This window comes from Emys orbicularis, chromosome 3 (genome assembly GCF_028017835.1).
Source record: "Emys orbicularis isolate rEmyOrb1 chromosome 3, rEmyOrb1.hap1, whole genome shotgun sequence".
Lineage (NCBI taxonomy): Eukaryota > Metazoa > Chordata > Testudines > Emydidae > Emys > Emys orbicularis.
In genome coordinates, this window is record NC_088685.1 from 196,795,860 (window position 1) to 196,818,475 (window position 22,616).

The 22,616-nt window shown below is 43.1% G+C and overlaps 1 protein-coding gene across 2 annotated transcripts in view; it reads left to right on the plus strand.

Moving 5' to 3' along the window:
* Nucleotides 1–22,616, plus strand: part of PCSK2 (proprotein convertase subtilisin/kexin type 2) — a 182,672-nt gene that overhangs the window by 17,031 nt on the left and 143,025 nt on the right. The window contains exon 2 of one of the 2 annotated variants that reach the window (XM_065401063.1): nt 17,149–17,253. The exons of the other annotated variant lie outside the window; for it this stretch is intronic. Coding sequence (XP_065257135.1) covers nt 17,149–17,253 — 105 coding nt within the window. The remainder of the gene's footprint in view (nt 1–17,148; nt 17,254–22,616) is intronic. 2 annotated transcript variants of the gene reach the window in all.

Consider the following 22,616-nt stretch of genomic DNA (forward strand, 5'->3'; position numbering starts at 1 on the left):
GTTTCCATCTATGCAATAAAGATTTAATGACTCATGGTGTCTGTTATAATATAACATGTTTATCTGATGGGGAGGTTTACTTTGAGCACAGCAGAATAGTCAGGAGCTGGTCTAGCAACATTTTTGTTAGAACGGGTTGGGAGAAGCCAGAGACAGCGGACTTTGTGTGTGTGTGTGTGTGAGAGAGAGAGAGAGTGGGGGTTGGGGGTGTGTGGAATGGAGGTTTAGGGGCAGGGAGAGGGGTTGTGGCTGCAGAGGGGGCAGGAAATGAGGATGGGTGGTAGGCAAGGCTTAGATTGGTTGTTTGAGAAAATGTGTATTTTACTAGCTCCTGGTGGGTGGTGGGGAGAGGGAGAAAGGGGATGGTAAGTGGCTACTTCCTGATCTTGGGGCAGATTAATGTGATGTTTCCCAAGATGCACTGCACAGAGATTTGGAACTGACAGCACAGGTACCTTGGCCACTGAGGGGAGAGAAATATATGTGCTGCCAGGGTTGCCAACATATGGATTCTGGGCAATTTTGGATCTCAAGGTTGTAGAAGTTTGCGAGAGAGCAAGGAGTACACCATGACATGAGGATTGCTGACTACAGGGTGGAGAGATAGCCTGCATTGGAATCACATTTTGCCCACTCTGCAGCATCTATGATCACTGACTTAGGAGTTTGTGATAAACCGTTTTTGGCGAATCCCTCAGGTGGAGATGATTTGGGACTTATTCCTGGTGTACACCTCATACAACCTATGAGAGCAGATTTGGACCTCATCAGAGATTTGTGTCCAAGAGCTGTGATAAAGTTTTCTCTGATTTGGCTGAGCATCGGAATAATCACTACTGTGACAATATGAAAGCTAGTAATAAGTACTGGAAGAACATTAATCAGGAAATTGGAGGCTTCATGGCTGACCGGACTGTATGGCATAGAAATATTACCAGCTCTGACACCTTGTTCCTTGGAGATGGTGTACATTTATTGGACACAGGTCAGAAAAATCTTTCTCTCAAACATAAAACTCAATATTTTGGAACAGACACCCTGTCTGTGATTTCTCTCGCTGGCCCTAATTCTCAGCACTGTAGCATCTGAGGGCATGTCAACACTATAAACTTAACTCGACCTATGTTAGGTTGACAGACAGCCACTGCAGTAATTACTGCAGTGGTTCACACAATCATAGAATTGTAGGACTGGAAGGGAAATCCAGAAGTCATCTAGTCCAGTCCCCAGTATTCATGGCAGGACCAAGTATTATCTAGACCATCCCTGACAGGTGTTTGTCTAACCTGCTCTTAAAAATCTCCACTGATGGAGATTCCACAACCTCCCTAGGCAATTTATTCCAGTTCTTAATCACCCTGACAGTTAGGAAGTTTTTCCTAATGTCCAACCTAAACCTCCTTTGCTGCAATTTAAGCCCATTGCGTCTTGTCCTATCCTCAGAGGTTAAGAAGAACAATTTTTCTCCCTCCTTCTTGTAACAACCTTTTATGTACTTGAAAACTGTTATCATGTCCCCTCTCTGTCTTCCCTTTTCTAGACTAAACAAACCAAATATTTTCAGTCTTCCCTCATAGGTCATGTTTTCTAGACCTTTAATCATTTTTGTTGCTCTTATCTGGACTTTCTCCATATCTTTCCTGAAATGTGGTGCCCAGACCTGGACAAAATACTCTAGATGAGGCCTAATCAGCATGGAATAGAGCAGAAGAATTACTTCTCATATCTTGCTTTCAACACTCCTGCTAATACATCCCAGAATGATGGTTGCTTTTTTTTCAACAATGTTACACTGCTGACTCATATTTAGCTTGTGGCCCACTATGACCCCCAGATCTCTTTCTGCAGTACTCCTTCCTAGGCAGTCATTTCCCACTTGTAACACCAACAGACCCCGGTCATCAGCAGGCGGGATCGAACCTGGGGCCTCTGGAGCTTAGTGCATGAGCCTCTACCTCATGAGCTAAAAGCCAACTGACTCTTAGCTAAGGCTGTAGACCAGACTCATTTAACTCTCTCTAAGTGGTCTCGGTGCCACTAGATGGGACAGAACACCACACCCAGGAGGTGTCTAGGTTACATATGCACTGACTCTCAGTACAGAATGAACCTTGAGATAATGAGTAAGGATAATCCAACTGATCTTTAACTGCCCTGGTGGGACAGGAATATGAAAGAAAGGCTAGGTCTACACTATGGGGGGGGGAGGGGTCGACCTAAGATACGCAACTTCAGCTACGTGAATAGCGTAGCTGAAGTTGCGTATTTTAGGTCGACTTACCTGGCTGTGAGGATGGCGGCGAGTCGACCGCTGCCGCTCCGCCGTCGACTCCGCTTCCGCCTCTTGCCGCGGTGGATTTCCAGAGTCGACGGCAGAGCGATCAGGGATCGATTTTATCGCGTCTTCACTAGACGCGATAAGTCGATCCCCAATAGATCGATTGCTACCCGCCGATCCGGCGGGTAGTGAAGACGTGCCCAAAGTCATGCAGATACTTTGCTGCTAAGTCCTTAAGAGTTCTCTATCATTAACAAGAGCATGAAGTTCTCCACTTACTCGTAGCCATGGAATGTTGCATAGGACAGGTATTACTCACTCCCATGCACCTGTATTAAGGAGCCGGTGAACAGCATGATGTATCAAAAGCTTCTGAATCAACTTCAGGGGAAGCCTAAGAAGGAGAATACTTTAATATTCTCTGTTGGGGGCGACAAAGGATATATGTTTATGGTGAGTTTCATGTTTGTGAGGAGTGGGGTGACTTCTGCAAATGACTTGGAGATGTCAATAATCACTTTGGGCCATTATTGAAGCATGGGTTAGCATTTCCAGGGTGACCCTGAAATTCTGTAATGGTCCGACAAGTGGTGGCCTCACTAATGAAAGTTCTATGTTATAGATTTTTAAGTACTGGGATCTACCAAGTGGAAGTGTTGAACAGAGAATCCAGAAATACAAAAGTGTAAAAGGACTGTTTACGGATATGGGTCAAGGGGAAAAAATCTAATTAGCTTAGGGTAATTTTCACAGTGTAAATCACATAAGAACAGAGGTGGTGTGGGTGATGTATTGTGCAGATTTCTGGTTCTGATGTCATTTCCAGTGCACTAATTGAGGAGTAACGCCACTGACCCCACCATCAGCGTAAGCGAGATCAGAAAACATGCCCCGGCATCTAAAGAAAAACATTTTACTTTCTTTTTTCAGTTCACATAGTGACCAAAATGCACCAAAATTATCAGTCTTCAATTTTGCACCATTAACCTCTGTTTGAGATAACTGTGTTGATTTCAGCTTCTGGTGGAATCATATTTACTTTATTATTCTAAATAATGTAGCATGTTTGCCTGCTGTATATGCAGCAGTTATGGAACCATTTAGTTGAATGATTTTATGAGGCTGTTTTTCTTATTCCCAGTGGCCATATGTTGCTGCTAAAAATGGAAGAAGCTCCTATCAGACACCCACAACGACCGTACCCTTTTCTGTGTTCTATCTCTTTCTTGTTTCTTGGCATGGTTGAAGAATTCTCTTTCTCCTGTAACATTGTTGGTATCAGTGCACAGAGAAGTAACTATTGTTTCTAAGCCTGCAATTCAGGTTTTTGACTGAATGATAATGGTCATCATCTTCAGGCAATGATTTGCTGGATCAATAGACAGTGCAAAACTAGTGCAAAATGTGTCAACCTCTTATGTACAAATACTTAAAGGGTTACTCATGTTCTCTAAACCTGGAAACTATTGACTCGCTTTGGTTTGATTTGACATTGTAGGTCATGGTGACAGTACCAGGTTTCAGGGTTGTTGGAATATAATAGAAAAATCTCTCTAAGCTGTGCAGATTCTTTTATGTAAGTTACGCAAACACTTATCACAGGCTGACATGTTTTTTCCTCCAGCAATAAACTAATAACGATGATCAGTAATCCACCATCTTTGTACTAATTCTTTATACCAGTGCCCAGTATATTGCGGAATTGAACATTCAAATGATCAAATAAACTGCAACGTAAATGCACTTGAACCTATATGATTCACAGCACTGAAACCTAAATTTTAACCATTTTAATTCAGAAACCATTCAGCCTGGCAGATGTAAATCACTACACAAGATGCAAAGCAGAGGATAATTAGGCTTTAAATATCTATTAACAGGATAACCTGTACAGATGATCAGTGATAATATAAGAATTGACATTTCTTTCTTTTTTTATTCCCTGCCCCTGCCCCCATTTACTGAACTTCTCATGTCCAACAACTGCACCACCCATGACCTTTCCTGAGATAGTATGTACAGGAGGAAGGGGTGAGGGAAAGGACATAACTAGATAAAATCCAAAGGCAAAGATTCCAAGGAGTCCATGTATTTCGACTCTGAGTGTGCTCATTAGCTTTTCTCTGCAGAAGTTTTTCCACTGCAGGTATAGGACCATTCAGAGCCCACTGAAGTCAATTGGAGTATTTCTGTCAACTTCAGAGGGCTTTGGATCAAGCCTGTAAGTCAGGCCAACATGCATTTTTAGGATAATCATGATGTACCGTAACAAACCTTCACATTACAGTATATGTTACACAATTTCCATTGACAACTTATGCAAAAAAAAGAACAGATCAAATAGGACTAAACCAAATAAGTCATAATATATATTTATTGCTGTCTGAAACTCTTCTTTCAAAAAAAAAAAGAGGGTTGGATAAGACACATTAAATAAGGCTATAAATACAGATGAACCACTAACCATACATTTATGAATTATCTTGTGGGAGAAATATTATAAAAATATATAATGCCATTGAAAGTATTTTGCAAGAACAATCTTATGTTAAATACTAATGAGATTAGTGTTGACTTTGCTACAGCCTATACCCTCAACATATCAGATTTCCCAAGATAAACAAGGCCAGGCCTCATTAGTACTTGAATCATGTAGCCTTTATAATATTGACAGGTTGTTATTACCAATGGTATCTTAAACCACAGTGGCCTGTGCCGAAGTTTCACACTCCCTAATGGCTACAGTATCAGAATTAGCAGGGTGAGAACCACTATTAGAAATATCATTAGGTTTGAAGACTTGAAGCACGTGAGGAAGAATGACCAAAAGTATTACATTCACAAGTTATCAAAGTCCTTTTATTAACAATTTCATTAAGCAGATGATCAATGCCACAACTATTAAAACATACACGAAGATAGAGACAAACCATAAGATGTCCAGCATCAGTGATTTCATAGTTACATCCCCTGGGGAAACATAAAGATGAGTAGGATGACCATCAGGTGGCCATCCCCTTGGATGTTTCCTGTTGTGCTTCCCTACCTTCTTGGTCTAGGCAACATCTTTTATCCTGAATTTCTTTGACACCAACCATGCATATGCATAAGAGTGTCAATCCCTTTCTCCTTTTTTGCACTTCCACAACCCATGAATTTTAGGGTGCCCCATTTCTCATAGGCTACCTCTATCATTCCCCTTATTCTCATTAACATGTACATCAATGAGTTACCATAGCAATTTGAAGTTATTACAGAATCCCCTGAAATGTTATGGGGCATCTTGCAATATTAACTGGCAGATTGAGGCATATTTTCCAGTCTATTGCTGCATAGTTTCCAAAATATCAGCACATAACACATCGTTTATTATAATCTTACAATTTACTGGTACAAGGTTCTCTCTTGGCCATCTAGTCATGCCAACCTATTTCCGGCCTGAGACCTTGTGTGGCCAAGCTGCATATCTTACAGATCTAAAGCCTGTAGGCCTTATGTTATAGCCTTATCTTACTTATATACCTACTATTCTCTCACCAATAATACATGCTTATCAATCCCATATCCCTATAACACTATCCTACCTATTTCTCTACTTGTACCTACAACTTAAATCTATTCATCACCCATTGATTACATATGGGTTAACTACAACAATAGATAATACAATTACATGATTATAGATGATTAGCTACAATGGGGACTGCAAGGAACACCTAGGTATGGCATGAATTAGGCCTGGTAGGCCCAAGTCACAAAGTTCAGAACTGGACCTGACCGTTGCCAGATTTCAGAAGTGTTTGGGTCTGAAGCTTGGGCTGATCCTTAGAGTTGACGATGTTTTGCCTTCTGAGTCAGGACTAAAACAATGACAAAGGATGGTGCTAGGTAGCTTTGGGCAGCCGGGATGCTGTGTTTTGAATAAAATGCCACACTGAAGTCCAGATCTGGTGCCCTGGGCAAATAACAAATTAGATTTCAGGTGAGTTCTGTGCAAACCTTTGAAACAGCAGTAATCCTAAGTAATATTTCCCAACAATTTATCCAACAATATTTTTAGTCCTTTCTTAATTTTGCTTTGCTTTGTTATTTCTGTATCTTAAAGTGCCTGCCTTCCTGTCTATTTCCATACTTATATGGCCCTTATCACTATAGCCGTTGAGTGCCTTTGGCTTCAGGCTTGGCTTTCATCTGTGTATTTAAATGTAAAGCAATTGCTAATGCTAACTGGAGTGAGAGAGAGCTTTAAAATGCATATTGAATATTTATAAGCCTCCTCAGTGCATTTGGTAAGTGGGATGAAAAGGTTTCTAATTTCTGCTGCAAGGCAGTTCCCAGTTCTCAGACAACTGTAACAGAGCCAGTCAGTTCACTGGGGAAATGTGCATCTTCTGAATGCATTTACTACTGAAAGATATAGATTTTCTTTTCCTTTGGGTGGAACTGTTGCACAAGTAATAGGATGAAATAAACTATCTCACCATATTTATGGCCCACTCAGAAAATGAGTTTGAGATATAGATCAACACCTCAAATATTTGAAGTTTGGATTGCATTGGGCTCTAGCAGAACAACTATTAAGTGCTACGTGATTTAGATGTTATTCCTGTCTTAATCCTCAGTGCACAGGGAGAATTCCTTTCAAACAGGGATCTTTAATGGTTGCATAGCACAAGTGTTTGCTTAGATGTTAATTCAGTTAAACAGTTAAGCACATGCTTAAAGTTATGTGTGCAAGTAGTTCTATTGAAGCTCCTATTCAGTTTAGGGGCTGTGTTGCATCCGGGTATGTTATGAACCTGATTCACCACTCAGAGAGAGTTGCTCCTCTCAGAGAGTACATCAGACACGACCGTTCTAAGGAACAGTGGCAAAAGGTGATGCGGGACTATATGTTAGATTGATAGTGCATTTTCTGCCAGATACAGTTCAAATCTGCGTCCCCTAGTCACTCCGGATCAACTCTTGCATGCCCTGCAGAACAATCATATGAACCAAAAGATGCTTCTTTGTTACAACAGAATACATTGTAGGAATGTAGTTATTTCCTGCCCTGAAACTAAGACATTTTGGAAAGCTGTTGGGGACTCCATAAGGGACATAACAGAATCAGGTGTTAGATAATCCCTTATTTTTATTAAATTGTCCTGAAAACTCTGAGTCTCGTAAAAACCATAAAAAACTGATCACTCATCTCCTAGATGCTGCTAGAATTACCACAGCAAGGTGATGGAAGAGGAGTGACTCTCCTAAAACTATTGACAGATATCAAAAATGTGGGATATTCTGGTTCTAGAAAAACTCATGTTAGAGTTCTACAGGGGAGAAGGAATAAAAGATAGCTTCTTAGTAATGTGGTGGAACTTGTAGTTTTCTGGAAGAAGGTCATCGCCTGCAACCAAACCTGATAGTTTGAGAACTTTTTTTGAATACTAAGAAAGGGAGAAACCCCTTCAACAATACTCCAAATTAATATCAACATTAAGATATTAAAATAAGGAAAATAGGAGGAAAAAGGAGAGCAGCTTAATATCGCATAGAGTTTTGACTGGACCACTAATAAACAGGTTATACATCTAAATGTAAGAAAAACAGAACTTTGGACCTAAACATGAGATAATGAAAGACTTTAACTGACACTATCAACTGACAAGATGGGAGAGGAAGACGAACAGTAGAAATACATCAACTACAATATGTGATCAATTCCACAAAGTTGAAGAGAGTGACTGGTAGCTTATCTCATCAATATCACTTCTTTAGGCCAATTTATAATCGTGTATTTGTCTCTATATTAAGTTTATCTGTGACAGGGTGGACTAGGCCCTGAGGCTCCCTGGAGGCCTTGTGGCCCTGCCACACCCGACCCCAGAAAAGGGCAGTAGAGAGATCCTACAAGCTGCCTAGAGAAGCTGCATGGGAAGCAACCAATCAGGGCCCAGTAGGCTAGTATAGGAGGAGCTGCAGGGCCAGACTGAGAGCTGGAGGAGAGTGGATGGTGCTCCAGGCTGGCTGCTGGGACTCCACCAGGACAGGGCCCTGAGGTAAGGGTGAAGAATATGCTGGAACCAATGGGGAAGTGGCCCAGGGAATTGTAGCAGCAATGCAGTTTATTTAAAGGGACATGGTGGATGGCTGCTATCTGTAGGATCCCAGAGTAGAAGGCATGCCTGGGTCACCTGGGAATGTGACCTGAACTTTGAGGCACCCCAGAAGGGGAACTGAACTATAGTGGCCCAGCTGGAGAGCTGTGGCCAAAAAGGCCCTGCGAGGGCGAAGACACTGCCTCCAGGGAGGGAGCCCTGGAGAACCACTCTGTACCAAAGCAAGGACAACTTGAGAGAGATGTTACAGAGGGCACTGAGAGAGGCCCCTGTTGGCCTTGTACTCTGAAAGGAGTTTGCTTTGTTTTTGTCTCACTGACAGACTATGTATGACTAGGCCGGAGGGCTGAGTCACTGAAGACCCACCACAAACAGGTAGAGAGAGTGTGCAGGCACATGCACTTGGCCAGGGGGAGCTCACGAGAGGTGAGTGCACCCTATTACAACTGGCAACATACAATGGAAACACTGTGCTATATAATATAGTGGGATAGGCTGACCGATTGGCAATGTATCATTACAGTTCAATGTTAAGGATATTTTAAGTCTGAGACCCATGCTCTCTCCTTGTTAATTACTTCATTTATGTCACTTCTTAAAAGTGGTTACAGACTTTGAATGCTGCATCTCTCACTGAGCCTCAAGTAATACTGATTCCACTGTGAGCTTTAGCTGTTTTTAGCTATTGCATCATAATATGCTTGTTATGCATGTACCTCCATTCTGATTATACTGAATTCTTTTGCAGTTCTGTTGGCTAATGTTCCCTTTGCTGGTTACGGAATGGATTCTACTGCTGTAGAATAAGGGAAGTTACCATCAAAGATAGGGTCAGTTTCTAATCTTGCATGCACCATGACAGCACTGGGTGTGTGTCTCAAAATATGCTATTGCACATCTAAAATCTGAATTTGACTCTTTATATGGTTCCTTTTCATTAACATCTGCACTGAGTCTGTCTCTTATTCAAGAAAAAACCCGTTTGGTATCAACAAATGTTTTATCCAAGTAAAGACTGAAAAAGGGTTAAAGGCAGGATTATAACTTGTACTTTACACATGTGCAGGGGAACAAAAAGGAACAAGAGCACCCCTCTACCCTCTTATAGTCCTATGTGGGACACCCACACGTTGGATCCAGGTGCAGATGAGCACGTGTGTGCAGTACATCTGTTTATTCCCTCCTCCAGAGGAGGGGGTTTTTGAGTGGACAGAGAATGGGTGGAGACTTGGCTCCACCTCACGCTTTTTTTGACAGTGCAGCTGCTGAACCAACATTGGGGATGCACAGGGGGTATTTACTGATGGGATAGGCCAACAGCAAATTACCCTCCTTGAGTGATGGGGCAGCAGCAGGAGAATTGTGGCTGCATAGGTTACAGTCCCTTTCAGGGATACTCCTGTAGCAGCACAGCTAAGCACTACCCTTCTCTACGGGCTGTGTGCTTGTGACTGAGCCTCCCTCGGTAAATTCCTCACCCTCTTTTCTGCATCTGGGAAGGAAGAATCACAGAACAGGTGCAAAGTTCAGGAGCAAATTAAAAAAGTAATTTGAAACCAAGATAATTTTTACCTCCCAGAGTATGGGTTTCAGGAGGAAGGTGCAGCTAAGGGTTGAGGCAGGTATAACTTATGTACTTGCCTCCTACACAGACTTTAATCATGTAATTGTTCCCTGGCTTATCAGTTGGAACAGTAGCCTGAGAAGCAACAAAGACATCCCAGAGTCACACGCATGCAGTAACAGCACCCAGTGGAATACTTTTCACTTCTGTAAAATGTAATCTTGCTTCTGTAGTTAAAAATACGTTCTAGTAATTCCTGTCATTAGCAAAGCCTCTTCCCTTTCAATGGTCTTTGTTTCCCCCTGCTAGCTTGTAACGAGGTTTTAAAATTTATTTTTAGAGGTGGTTCCTTTACAGGATTGCCAGCCGTTTGGGGCAGAGACTTTCTTTTAGTTCTGTATTTGTACAGCACTTAGCACAATGCGGGTCCCTGGCCATGATTGGGGCTGGCAGGTGTGACTGCAATTGTAATAATAAAGGAAGAAGCCAAACATGATTTTATTTTTACCATGTTGTTGTTTATATTATTAACTGGAGAATAAAGAATTGGGAGAGTGTCATCTTGAAAGAAGAGTCGAGATGAGCGGGATATAGAGAGGCTCTTTCGTGATTTTGCAGTATCTCTTAGAGCTTTTTTTAAAATTTACAAGAGTAGTTGCATCAGAAGAGTTGATTGTAAGGAAGTGTTGAACAATATAAAATATGCCTGAAATCCTTTGAGGCTTATTCTCACCTTGATACACATTGAGAGCACTCAGTGCTATGTTATATTTGTACATTAAGTGGAAATTAATCTGTTTGCTGTTCTGTTCTATGTAGGTATTTACATGACCCTCATCACCTTAATATCTGAGGCCTGGTCTACACTAGGCGTTTATGTCGAATTTAGCGCCGTTACATCGAATTAACCCTGCACCCGTCCACACCAGGAGGCTATTTAGTTCGACATAGAGGTCTCTTAAATTCGACTTCTGTACTCCTCCCCAACGAGGGGAGTAGCGCTAAATTCGACATGGCCATATCGAATTAGGCTTGGTGTGGATGGAAATCGACGCTAATAGCTCCGGGAGCTATCCCACAGTGCACCACTGTGTTGACGCTCTGGACAGCAGTCCGAGCTCGGATGCTCTGACCAGCCACACAGGAAAAGCCCCGGGAAAATTTGAATTCCTTTTCCTGTCTGGGCAGTTTGAATCTCATTTCCTGTGTGGACATCGTGGCGAGCTCAGCAGCACTGGCAACGATGCAGAGCTCTCCAGCAGAGATGGCCGTGCAATCTCAGAATAGAAAGAGGGCCCCAGCATGGACTGATCGGGAAGTGTTGGATCTGATCGCTGTGTGGGGCGATGAGTCCGTGCTTTCCGAGCTGTGCTCCAAAAGACGGAATGCAAAGATCTATGAGAAGATCTCTAAAGCCATGGCAGAGAGAGGATACAGCCGGGATGCAACGCAGTGCCGCGTGAAAATCAAGGAGCTGAGACAAGGCTACCAGAAGACCAAAGAGGCAAACGGACGATCCGGATCCCAGCCCCACACATCCCGTTTCTACGAGGCACTGCATTCCATCCTAGGTGCGGCCGCCACCACTACCCCACCACTGACCGTGGGACAGCCGCGAGGGGGTGGGACAGGGGCAGAGTTCATGCTTGCCGGATTGCTGGCAGCAGAGACTGGCATTGCGACTCAAACGCTGCTTGGACTTATGAGGGAGCAAATGGACACGCTCCGGCGCCTTGTTGATGGAGGTGGTTTTCATGTTCTGTGGGGGGGGGGGGGTGCTCTGTGACTGTGTGGCGGGGGAGGGCAGATCTTATGCAGCGGTCCTTTTCCTGGATCACAGAGCCACGCAGCAGGGGATCTGAAACCCTCCTCCCCCTGCCATAAAGTCACATAGCCCCCACATACACGCAGTCCCGCTCAGGAGGGCTGGCAGGCTCCGTTGAAACAACCAGTCCACCACTGCAAATCCTGTCATTCCTGGAGTTTAGAAGCATCATTTGCATCAGTACACTACACCCGCTCCCCACCACAGTCTGCGTCCCAGGTTTAAAACATTCCTGCGAAAACAGTAATAAAGACAACGGTGTTCATTAAGAAAATAAAACTGATTTTATTTTTTTGGAAGGGGGTGAAGGGGGTATGTAACTGGAGAGGATAGTCAACATTAACTGGGTAAAGAAACGGGGGCAGGTTCAGCTTCTCTGTACACAAACTGAAAAGTCACTGGTAACCGTGCTCACTCTGGAACCTAGCTTTCAAAGCCTCCCGGATGCACAGCGCGTCCCGCTGGGCTCTTCTAATCGCCCGGCTGTCTGGCTGGGCGTAATCAGAAGCCAGGCTATTTGCCTCAACCTCCCACCCCGCCATAAAGGTCTCCCCCTTGCTCTCACAGAGATTGTGGAGCACACAGCAAGCAGCTATAACAATGGGGATATTGGTTTCGCTGAGATCACAGCGAGTCAGTAAGCTTCTCCATCTCCCCTTGAGACGGCCAAAAGCACACTCCACCACCATTCTGCACTTGCTCAGCCGGTAGTTGAAGAGTTCTTTTTCACTGTCCAGGGCACCAGTATAGGGCTTCATGAGCCAGGGCATTAGCGGGTAGGCTGGGTCCCCGAGGATCACTGTAGGCATCTCCACATCCCCAAGAGTTATTTTGTGGTCCGGGAAGTAAATACCTTCCTACAGCCGTCTAAACAGACCAGAGTTCCTGAAGACGCGAGCGTCATGAACCTTGCCCGGCCATCCAACGTTGATGTTGGTAAAACGTCCCCTGTGGTCCACCAGTGCTTGCAGCACCATTGAAAAGTAGCCCTTTCGGTTGATGTACTGGCTGGCCTGGTGCTCTGGTCCCAGGATAGGGATGTGAGTTCCATCTATAGCCCCACCGCAGTTTGGGAATCCCATCGCGGCGAAACCATCTATGATGACCTCCACATTTCCCAGGGTCACTACCTTTGAGAGCAGTACCTTAACGATTGCGTTGGCTACTTGCATCACAACAACCCCCACGGTAGATTTGCCCACGCCAAAGTGGTTCGCGACTGACCGGTAGCTGTCTGGCGTTGCAAGCTTCCAGAGGGCTATGGCCACTCGCTTCTGGACAGTCAGGGCTGCTTGCATCCGGGTGTCATTGCGCTTCAGGGCAGGGGACAGCAACTCACAAAGTTCAAGGAAAGTCCCCTTCCGCATGCGAAAGTTTCGCAGCCACTGGGATTCATCCCAGACCTGCAGCACTATGCGGTCCCACCAGGCCTGTGCTACTCTCAGACTTCAGGCCCTCACCGCGGTGCCGTAGCCTCCTCGCCTGGTTTATCTGCATCTGCCTCTGGGAAAGGTGGATGATAACCTGCGAGGCGTTGACAACGGCCACAACTGCAGCGATGGTCGCAGCGGGATCCATGCTCGCAGTGCTGTGGCGTCCGCGCTGTCACTGACCAGAAAAGTGCGCGAACTGATTTCCCGCCGGCGCTTTCAGGGATGGAGGGAGGGCAGTAGTGACGGACGGATGACGACAATTACCCAAAAGCACCCTCGACACATTTTTTTTACCCAGAAGGCATTGGCGGCTCGACCCAGAATTCCAATGGGCAGCGGGGACTGCGGGAACTGTGGGATAGCTGCCCACAGTGCACCGCTTCCAATGTCGACGCTTTCCCCGTTAGTGTGGACTCACAAAGTCGAATTACTGTCCTTAGTGTGGACACACACGTTCGACTTTGCAATATCGATTCCACATATTCGATTTAAGTGAAATCGAACTACCCTCGTAGTGTAGACATACCCTGAGACCCTCAGAATAATTAATACTCTACTTAATCATCCTTACAACTCTCTCTGAGGGCCCATTTTATACATGAGGAGCTGAGGCACAGGGCAGAGTAAGAGACATGCCAAAGGACATATGGGAAGTCTGTGGCTGGCATTAGGGGGTAGCAAGCAGGGCAGTTGCCCATGGCCCCACACTATGGTCCCCGCAAAGCTAAGGGGCTTGGGCTGGGCTTGGGCTTTGGCTTTCTGCCCTGGGCCCCAGTGAGTCTAATACTGGCCCTGCTTGGTGGCCCCCATGAAACCTGCTTGCAGCCCCCAGGGGGTTGTGGACCCCAGTTGAGAACCACTGCACTAGAGTGTCCTTCCTCCTTATTGGTCATGGAGTTACTGTTACTGACATTTTATTTCTTTTTTGTAACAGACATGAATCCTTTCATTCTGATTTCACCCTATTATAAAGCAATGGTCAGCATTTCCATTTGCAAAGCCTCAAGTCACTGGTGGAGAGCAATATTGTACCATTAGTTACTTTCCCCTGTGGTCTCACTGGTCAATGAGATGTTGCTGAATCAGTACAGGACTTCAGGAAGCCATCTCAAAAGCAGAGGGCCCAATACTGCTATTTATGGGTTTGAGCAACTAGTTAAGTCATATTCATCAAACTGACTTTGTAGGCCTAGTTTTGTGTGTGATCTCTTCCTGTTTTCTCTTAAGATCTTCATTATTTGTAAGTGTTCACTGAAGAGTTTAGACAAATAATTTTCAGACAATTGTTGGTTCACAAACTCTTTGCAAATTGTTCACTACCACTATTAATTACTGACAATTCCTGGTAAGCAATTGGTCATTTGGTCTTGTTTCCTTTCCATGATTGAAGCCTTTCAACGGGAGACTAACAAATGACCAATAATAATGAATAATTCCAATTCAAATTCACAAAGCTTTTGGGATTCGCAAATATCATGAAAACCGATGGTCCTCTGACTATTAATAAATGGGTACTATCACTCTCTGAATTACAATAAATCAGATTCAAGTAGCTCATTTGTGACTATGTTCCTGAATCTGTGATTTTCATTACTTGACTTGGTCTAGTTGCTTTTGCTTACGTTCAAGTCCTCTACATATACATAGTTGTTTTGCTATACTGTACAATATGTAGGCTCAGCCCAACAAAATGTGCATAGAAAATGAGCCATAAGGGCCTATTATTTCTCTCCAAATGTGTCCAAAATAGCCAAGAGAACACGTTTGTTTGAAAGCATCAGAAATGAATTCTTGATAGGAACCGATTTGGATGCTTGGTAAAAAGGAAAAATAACCGGACTTCACTGGGGGAAATAAGGAGGAAACCTGACCATGGATTTATGAGAGCTGGAATAATCCTTGTAGTACCCTCTGTTAAGGAGATGAGGGCAGTGTAAATACATAACAAGTCTTCCACAGTGGGGAGTCAGCAGGACCTTCATCACCAAAAGTGCTGTCTCTAGGTCACTTGAGTTAAAGGAGTAACTAGTAGAAGACTTTTATTTGCTGTGTGATATACTTAGTCATTGTGTTACACTCAGATTGTTACGCCGAACGGTGAGAAGTTCTCCATGCCCTCTCCTTCCTCTCTGTCTTAATGACCTTGTCACCTGCAAAATTTGGTCTCTTTTCTTTCCCTTTCTCGCTTTGCAGTTTTACTGTCCCTGGGTTCAACTGTACCTTTGAGGCGCAGCCCTGTAATGGGGGCAATGTGGAACTGCACTTTTTCAGGGGGGGTTCTAGAGAGGAGATCCACATAATGGAGGAAGACTTCCCCCCCCAGAGCCTCCTAGCAATGCTGGGAGAGTGCAACTCCTGTTACACCCCTTTATAGAGAATAGCCTACTCGCCCTGCATGCTGATGTCAATGCAGAGATGGGTCCAGGACTTCACTTCCTCCTGCACCTTGTGGGAGCTATGCACTGCCAGGCCCCATATATACTGTAGCTGTAGGGGATGTAGAGATGGCAGTCAAGTGAGGCCCTTGTGTAGTTTGCACAAGGAGAAAAAAGATTTGTTGTGGCCTTCCGCTCTGCCCCCGCATACACAGTGCAGCTATGAAAGGGTAGGCACAATCTTGCCCCAGGTTAGCATTAAAGTAGATCTAGTCAGTGTATTTCAAATGGTAACTAATCCAGCTATTTGCTTATCCTCTATATTCACTGTACATCTTTGCGGTATACACAAATATATCCTGTGTGATCAGTCTAAGGACTTTCATCTGGAAGGCCAGGATTTAGCATCGTACACTGGATTCTGGGAATTACCATGAGAAATAGCTACCCTTTTTATGAAGATGCCCCTTTTAGACTATTTTTACTTGAATCGCTGTAAAACTAATTTACAAATAAGTCTCAAAGACAGGCAGAGTCTTGGCCCTGCGAGCTGCTGTTTGATGTTACGTATCAAGTGTAGTAGACTCTTGGATATGAGTAGACCCTTTGGAATCTGGCCCTTGATCTCCATTTTCAATCAGAAAAGTTGAATCACTATTAATAATTTCCATGTTTATATTTTCATAAGGACTACAGACTCATTGATAAAATGTTTTGTATTTGTTTTGATTTAAAACATTTTTAAAACCCCTATGAGTGTTTGTAATTTCTCTTAATTATTCCCTTGATAATGACGCTAAATTAAGTCCCTGAAATTGAAATGTTAGCGACATTAAAATACAGCTTGTTTTGAGAAGTAAAAATTTTAGGTAGCTAAAAGGAGAATTAAAAAAAACTTTTGGTAGATTTAAATAATTTTTTGGAATCTGCCTGTGAAAATAGAATTATCAGAAGGCTTTAGAACTTGAGACACAAATGGAGCTTTCTGATAGGCTATCAGAAATGTTGTACCATGCTAATAATGCATGGTACCATCTATTTTTTTCCCTTATTTTTCTTTATCAATTTCATTCCACAGTATTGAGAAGAAACTCCAGACACTGCATTTATCTGGTGGAGAAAATCACTCTGCTTTCTGCCCTAAGTCTTAGAGCTTCATTTTAGGTGCAATATAATGGCTCAGAAAAGCATTTCTGTCTTGCCTTATTTCTGAAATACAATTTGTGGTAATTCTAAGTCATTTGCAGTAGAGGAAAATTTTATCCTTTTATTTTGGATGTTTCAGGGACTAAGAAATAATTCTGATGTAATTTGGAAGTCCTGCAGAAATACTGGTGCTGCAGACCTTGAATGCAGAGTGACATTGATACCAATGTTTACAAGTGAAACAATACATTCGTAGCAAATAACCTTAATGTTATAGGGTAAAAGTGCCTAAGTGACTTAGGAGCCTGTCTTTAAAAAGTGAATAGGACTTAGGCTCCTTTAAAAAAAATTTCCCTATAGTTCTTAAGTGTATTTATTTTGGCTTTGTTTGGTTTTTTTAAATTTGCTCTTTCTCTTCCCCAGCTTCCCTTTATAGATGCTGGGTACCATTTTTATCATAATGGCATCTCCAGGGCCAGGAGAAGACGCAGTCTTCAGCACAAGCTTCATTTGGAAAAAGACCCGAGGGTAAGCTTTTCCCATTGATTTACCATCCAGCAATCATGATTTCCATGCCAACCAACTGTGCAGTATGGGATCAGATAACCGTGAAGTCTTAACACAGGTAATTCCATGCCTGACCCAAGCTGTGTGGCTGCTGTACAGAAGTTAAAACAACCTAAGCCTTGATTTTAACATGACAACAACAGTCACAGCTTCGAGCTTGAGTCTTCCACCCTTGCTCACACTTAGTAATACTGCACTCTCTGCTAGTAGCCTCACTTGCAGTCAATGAGTTCCAAAAGGCATGTTTCAAACATAAACAAGACCAGTTGCTCATTCAGCCCATCAGACTTTGACTTTTATTCTAGAAACTCCAGGTACCACTTGCAAATGAAACTTTTAGTTTTAAGAAGCAACCTCCCTCCCCTCCCCCGCAGCATTCATCTCACTGGTGGAAAGAAAAGGTCCTTTACCATAATGCAGTGATCTAGCAGCAGTTTCTTCTCTCTCTCCTTCAGAGTTTTTGCTATTATACAAAAATCTTCCTTAGAGGTTTTTAAGGTCAGGCTTGACAAAGCCCTGGCTGGGATGATTTAGTTGGGGTTGGTCCTGCTTTGAACAGGGGGTTGGACTAGATGACCTCCTGAGGTCCCTTCCAACCCTGATATTCTATGAAGATAAATACTAGGACCTGGTCAGGACCAGCTAGCACAAAAAAGTGTTTCTACTGCCCAAAGAAAATAATCATTCTTGGCATTCATCTTATGAAAGCAAATAGATGATCAATTATTCCCCTGAATACCCAACTCCATTTCTGTTGGTGTGGGAAAGAGTTGTGCTGTTCCATTCTACCGAGGTTTTTGTTGCCCTGCCCATCATCATGGTATCTGAGCACCTTTCAAAATTAATAAATAAATAAACAAGAAGAAAGTTATTTTAACTAAAACTGAGAAGCTGCCTGTTGCTATGTTGGGAAGCAGGGTTGAAGAATTTCCAGCTCACTCTCTCTGCCTTTGCAGGAGATGGTTAAAGTAACTTTGGGCACAGATCCACCAACAATATGGCACCCCTCCAAATTGTAGTCAACCCATCTGACAGCTGGTAATGTGTGTTGCCCCGGCCACTTTATCTGAAACCAAGCAACTTCCAGCTGCTGGCCACCCCCACTTCCTTTAGGTCACACTGTGTTGTGATACTGAGAGTTCAGTGAGGCATCATGGGTCCTGTGTCAGTATCAGTCAGGTGTGCAGTATGTCTCTTGATACTCTGAACTACCATCTTCAAAGGTTAAAGGATCTCCATGCCCATTCACTCCTGGGCTTCTTTTCTAAGACTGCCAACAAGGGCACCAGCTAGAGTTTGGGTATGTGTGTGATGCAGACCCCTGCCCCCCTAGCATTAAACTGAGATTCTCAAACTCATTTCATATAATTTACCAAACAAGGATTGGACAGTAACAACGTTCAGACAATAGCGTCCATTGCAGGATACTAATGAGTGGACTGAGAAGTAAAAGTCTCCAATTTTCCTTAACCATCCAGTCCTTAAATAGCTTTAAGAACTATTTAATAAAGAACAGGAGTAGGCAAATATACGAGCCAATGGCTGTGTAGCTCTATGTACTTGAAACAAATATTTCTACTTGTCTATAGAGGTCTGTGTAAATCAGACGTGTCCCTTAAGTTGTCATTGTGGCCCTCAATATTGCAAAGGTGGGCCTCCTGGTATTAGTTAATACTAGACTTGCTGTTGCACTGACTACGCTTGAACTGTTTGGCTGCATAATGTGAATATGGGTCAATATGGAGATTGTTTAATTACATGTAGCCTACATTTCAGAGCTGCTCTATTTTGTGTCCATTCTATGGAAGTAAAGAGGACTTCAGTCTCCAGGGTTCTCCGTCTGGGACCTTTCGTAACCAATACATTCACTTGAATTTTTGGTTTTAATTTCCACTGCCTCCTGATTGTCCTGCTGATTCCTGCACTGCCACATAGTGTAATGATGACTTAGCTTTACGACCTGCCAACCTGCTCTCCCTTACTGAATAAACCCATATCATAAAATAATTGGGAATATCCCCAAAATGTGGCAAAGCATGGCCATGGATAAGCCCTGATATTTTGTTACACTGTTCAGCTTCAGAAAGAACTGCTGATTTGCTTTAATTTCCAAATTGGAAGCACACTCTGACCTTTCTGATTCTTTCCTATCTTTCTGTGTTGCTCAGTAGGCTCTTTGACGTTTTCTCTATGGCCCTCCTAGCAACTTCTTGTGTAGCCTCCCAGCTCTCCTAATACTCTCCCGGTGCTTTTAGGACACTCTCTTCCAATGAACTCCTGGCCTTTCAGGCTTCTCTTTGCCCTTAGAGTTCTTGATGTTTCTCACCACCAACCTAGTATCTCCTCTCCATCCATGCTGGAAGGTCATCCAAGAGAACTTGGATTTTTGGCTCCTAACGAGATGACTTTTGGTCAAAGCACCATGACTTAGAGAACAGTAATTATTAACACTCCAAAGTGTGATTTCAGTGCCATAATAATTCATCCCTCATGAATGGTGAGATAATGAGGGGATCCTGAAAGCTCCTGTGGGACTTCAAAATAAGAAAACAGTTGTACAGGTTAGTCACTTTTTTTATTATACGTGTTATGAGCACAAATAAAACAAGCTCTGATCACAATGATCAGTGTGGGAGCAGTCATTAAAGCTCTAGCCATGTGCATGGATAAGAGCAAATGTGAACTACAGACACAGCACTCTACTTTTGAACTCCAAAAATAATTTCTGCAGCCACCAGTGCACCTAAGTGTAATGACTTCCCTCTAGACCATTTTCCCCAATGTTTGCTAAGGAATAAATGTCAGCATTGTCATGGTTAATAAATTCAACACATGAAACTAAGAATAAAATGCTATTAAATTGTCAGCATAGCCAGAAAGCAAACTGACTGTCTTCAAAACACAGGGTCCACTGAATCTCTGATGAGCCACTAAGATTAATTTTGTATTTGTATCTATTTCTACCCAATTTTTTGGAGAAAGTGAGAAATAAAATCTGTGGGTATGAGCTGAAGTGGTAGTCTGTATGTTTTCAGTTTGAAGGGACTACAATTCCTAGCTAATTTTAATTATTAGTTGAAAATAGTGCAGATGTTCATTCAATTAATTAATGTTCTTTAATCAAGTAAGTCCCTTGAGGAAACCATGTCAATTCTGCAAGAGTCCTGGGAGACAGGCAGCAGAATGCTACTGCAAAGAGGTTACTGTATAATCTCCATACACTGCACATGCAACAAGATGTCTTTAAATTTCTTGAAAAGGATCAGTTGTGTAAAATGTTCTGTATGTTTGGTGCCAAAATAATTTTGAGATATGCCAAATGTATTCAGAATTTATATGACAAAAATCACTGCTGTTGAGAGAGCCGGGTTCAAATGTATGTTAAGATGCCTTCATAGAGTTCGAACAGTGCTTCAGTTCCTGCTGGGAGGAACAACCTTACTATCATTTGTTTGGCAGCAGCTATCTCAATATTAATGAAGTTTGAAGCAATATTAACAGTAGAGGGTGCTAGACACAATAGTGTCATAGAACACAATACTGCTGGGGACTGGTGAATATTCAGAAATGGGCACATGAAGTTCATGAAGGTATTAAACCTCCTCACAGTATTTTCAATATTTCTTTCTCTTAGAATGGCAAGTACCATAATAAATTGCACTACTTTGAATGGTGGATATCCACTCTTGATCTTGTTTTAAAAGATGATTTCTTAAAGTAGGCATATCACAAAAAGATTACAAGACCTGAAATCCACTTATAATTGCTTAAAATACTTTTCTGCCATAAAATGTTTATCAGGTAAAATTCTGACTTGGATTCACACGTGTGTTGCTGAATATCCTGTATACTTACAGTAAACACTGAAAGAAAAGAAGTGCCGAGTATAATCAGAAAGTGTCCATGGACTATTCTAGCAATTTATTCATGATTCAGATACAGTATCATCATGAAAAGACCACTGAGGCTGAGAGGGGAAACAAACAGGAAGGAAATTCACACTATCACATTCTTGCAGTAGCCAAAAGTGATCATTTGGACTAAGCAGCTCCATCATGCTACACACAAAGTCAGCTCCTGTCTCCCCCGGGTCCCAACTCAATGTCAGGGGAGAGCTCATTCAGACCCTGCTTACATCTTGAAAGCCATCATTTAAAATGAAGAACCAAGTATTAGCTGGTGTTTCTAGGGTGGGTTATTTTGTTTGTTTCTGGAGAAGAGGAGAAAAGAGTTTGTTATACCTGTGGAAACAGGCTTCTACAGAAATGTCTTAACAAGGGTGTATGCTTCTCCTCTTCTAAATCATTTGACACACTTTCAGTGAAATCCTGATTGCTTTGCTCCCTGCCTCCTCTGTTATCTCTCCAAAGGGAAAGGAGTATAGCAAGGACGTTCTGCAATGTGAACTTTGCCACGTGTCCTGAATTTGTAGAGCTTTCCCCTATGAAGCTTTTTCTGCAGAGGGACAACATGTCCTTGGGGAAGGTCTTATACTGCAACCACACCTCCCCGCCGCATGCTGGGCATCACAAATGGTGAAGCACAGCAAAGCTTGTCTGTCTGTTCTGCAGCAATCATGCCTGATGGACCCAAGTAGTTTCATAGCAGTTAAGTAGAACCCATTCAACAAGGAACACTTTCTTAATCTCCTGCTGCCTCTTCTGACCCATCAGGACATTGAAGATAATGGGTTGGGGAGGGATCACCTCCTGGAAAGACAATAACTCAGTGTATTCCTGTGGTGGGATATTCACCCTACATCAGCCTAGAAGGGGTTTATGAGAGTGAGAGGCCAATTAACCAGATAGGCCACAGCCAAGGGGAATTAGCTGGCTTTAATAACCCCTGAGTAATGATAGAACCCAGCTGGAATGGAATAGGCAGGGCTAGGATAAAGCCAGAAAGCTGGCAGTAGCATGGAACTGTAGTGAGGGAGCCTGTACCCACTCTCTGGACAGTAGATTAAAGAAGGGAAACCAGGTGGAAAGGTTGTAGGAAAAGGATTAGGGAAAAGGCAGCAAGGTTTAAGGTGGTACAGACCTTGGCTGCTGATTAGAGGGTACCTGAGCTAGAACCCAGAGTAGAGGGTGGGTCTGGGTTCCCCTCCCAGCCACTGGAAGTGGCACTGGTTTGAGCAGAGAAGGGAAGGCTTCATCTTGGAGGAAGAGACTTTGATACCCCAGAAAAGGAAAACACAGTCATCTGGCTGGAGGGCCAAGCCAGAAAGATGGAGCAACCTGAGTCACAGACACAGAGAGAGAGAGAGAGAGAGAGGCAGCAGCAGTAGGGCAAGCAGCAGAAGGGAGTTGGACCTGGAAAGAGCT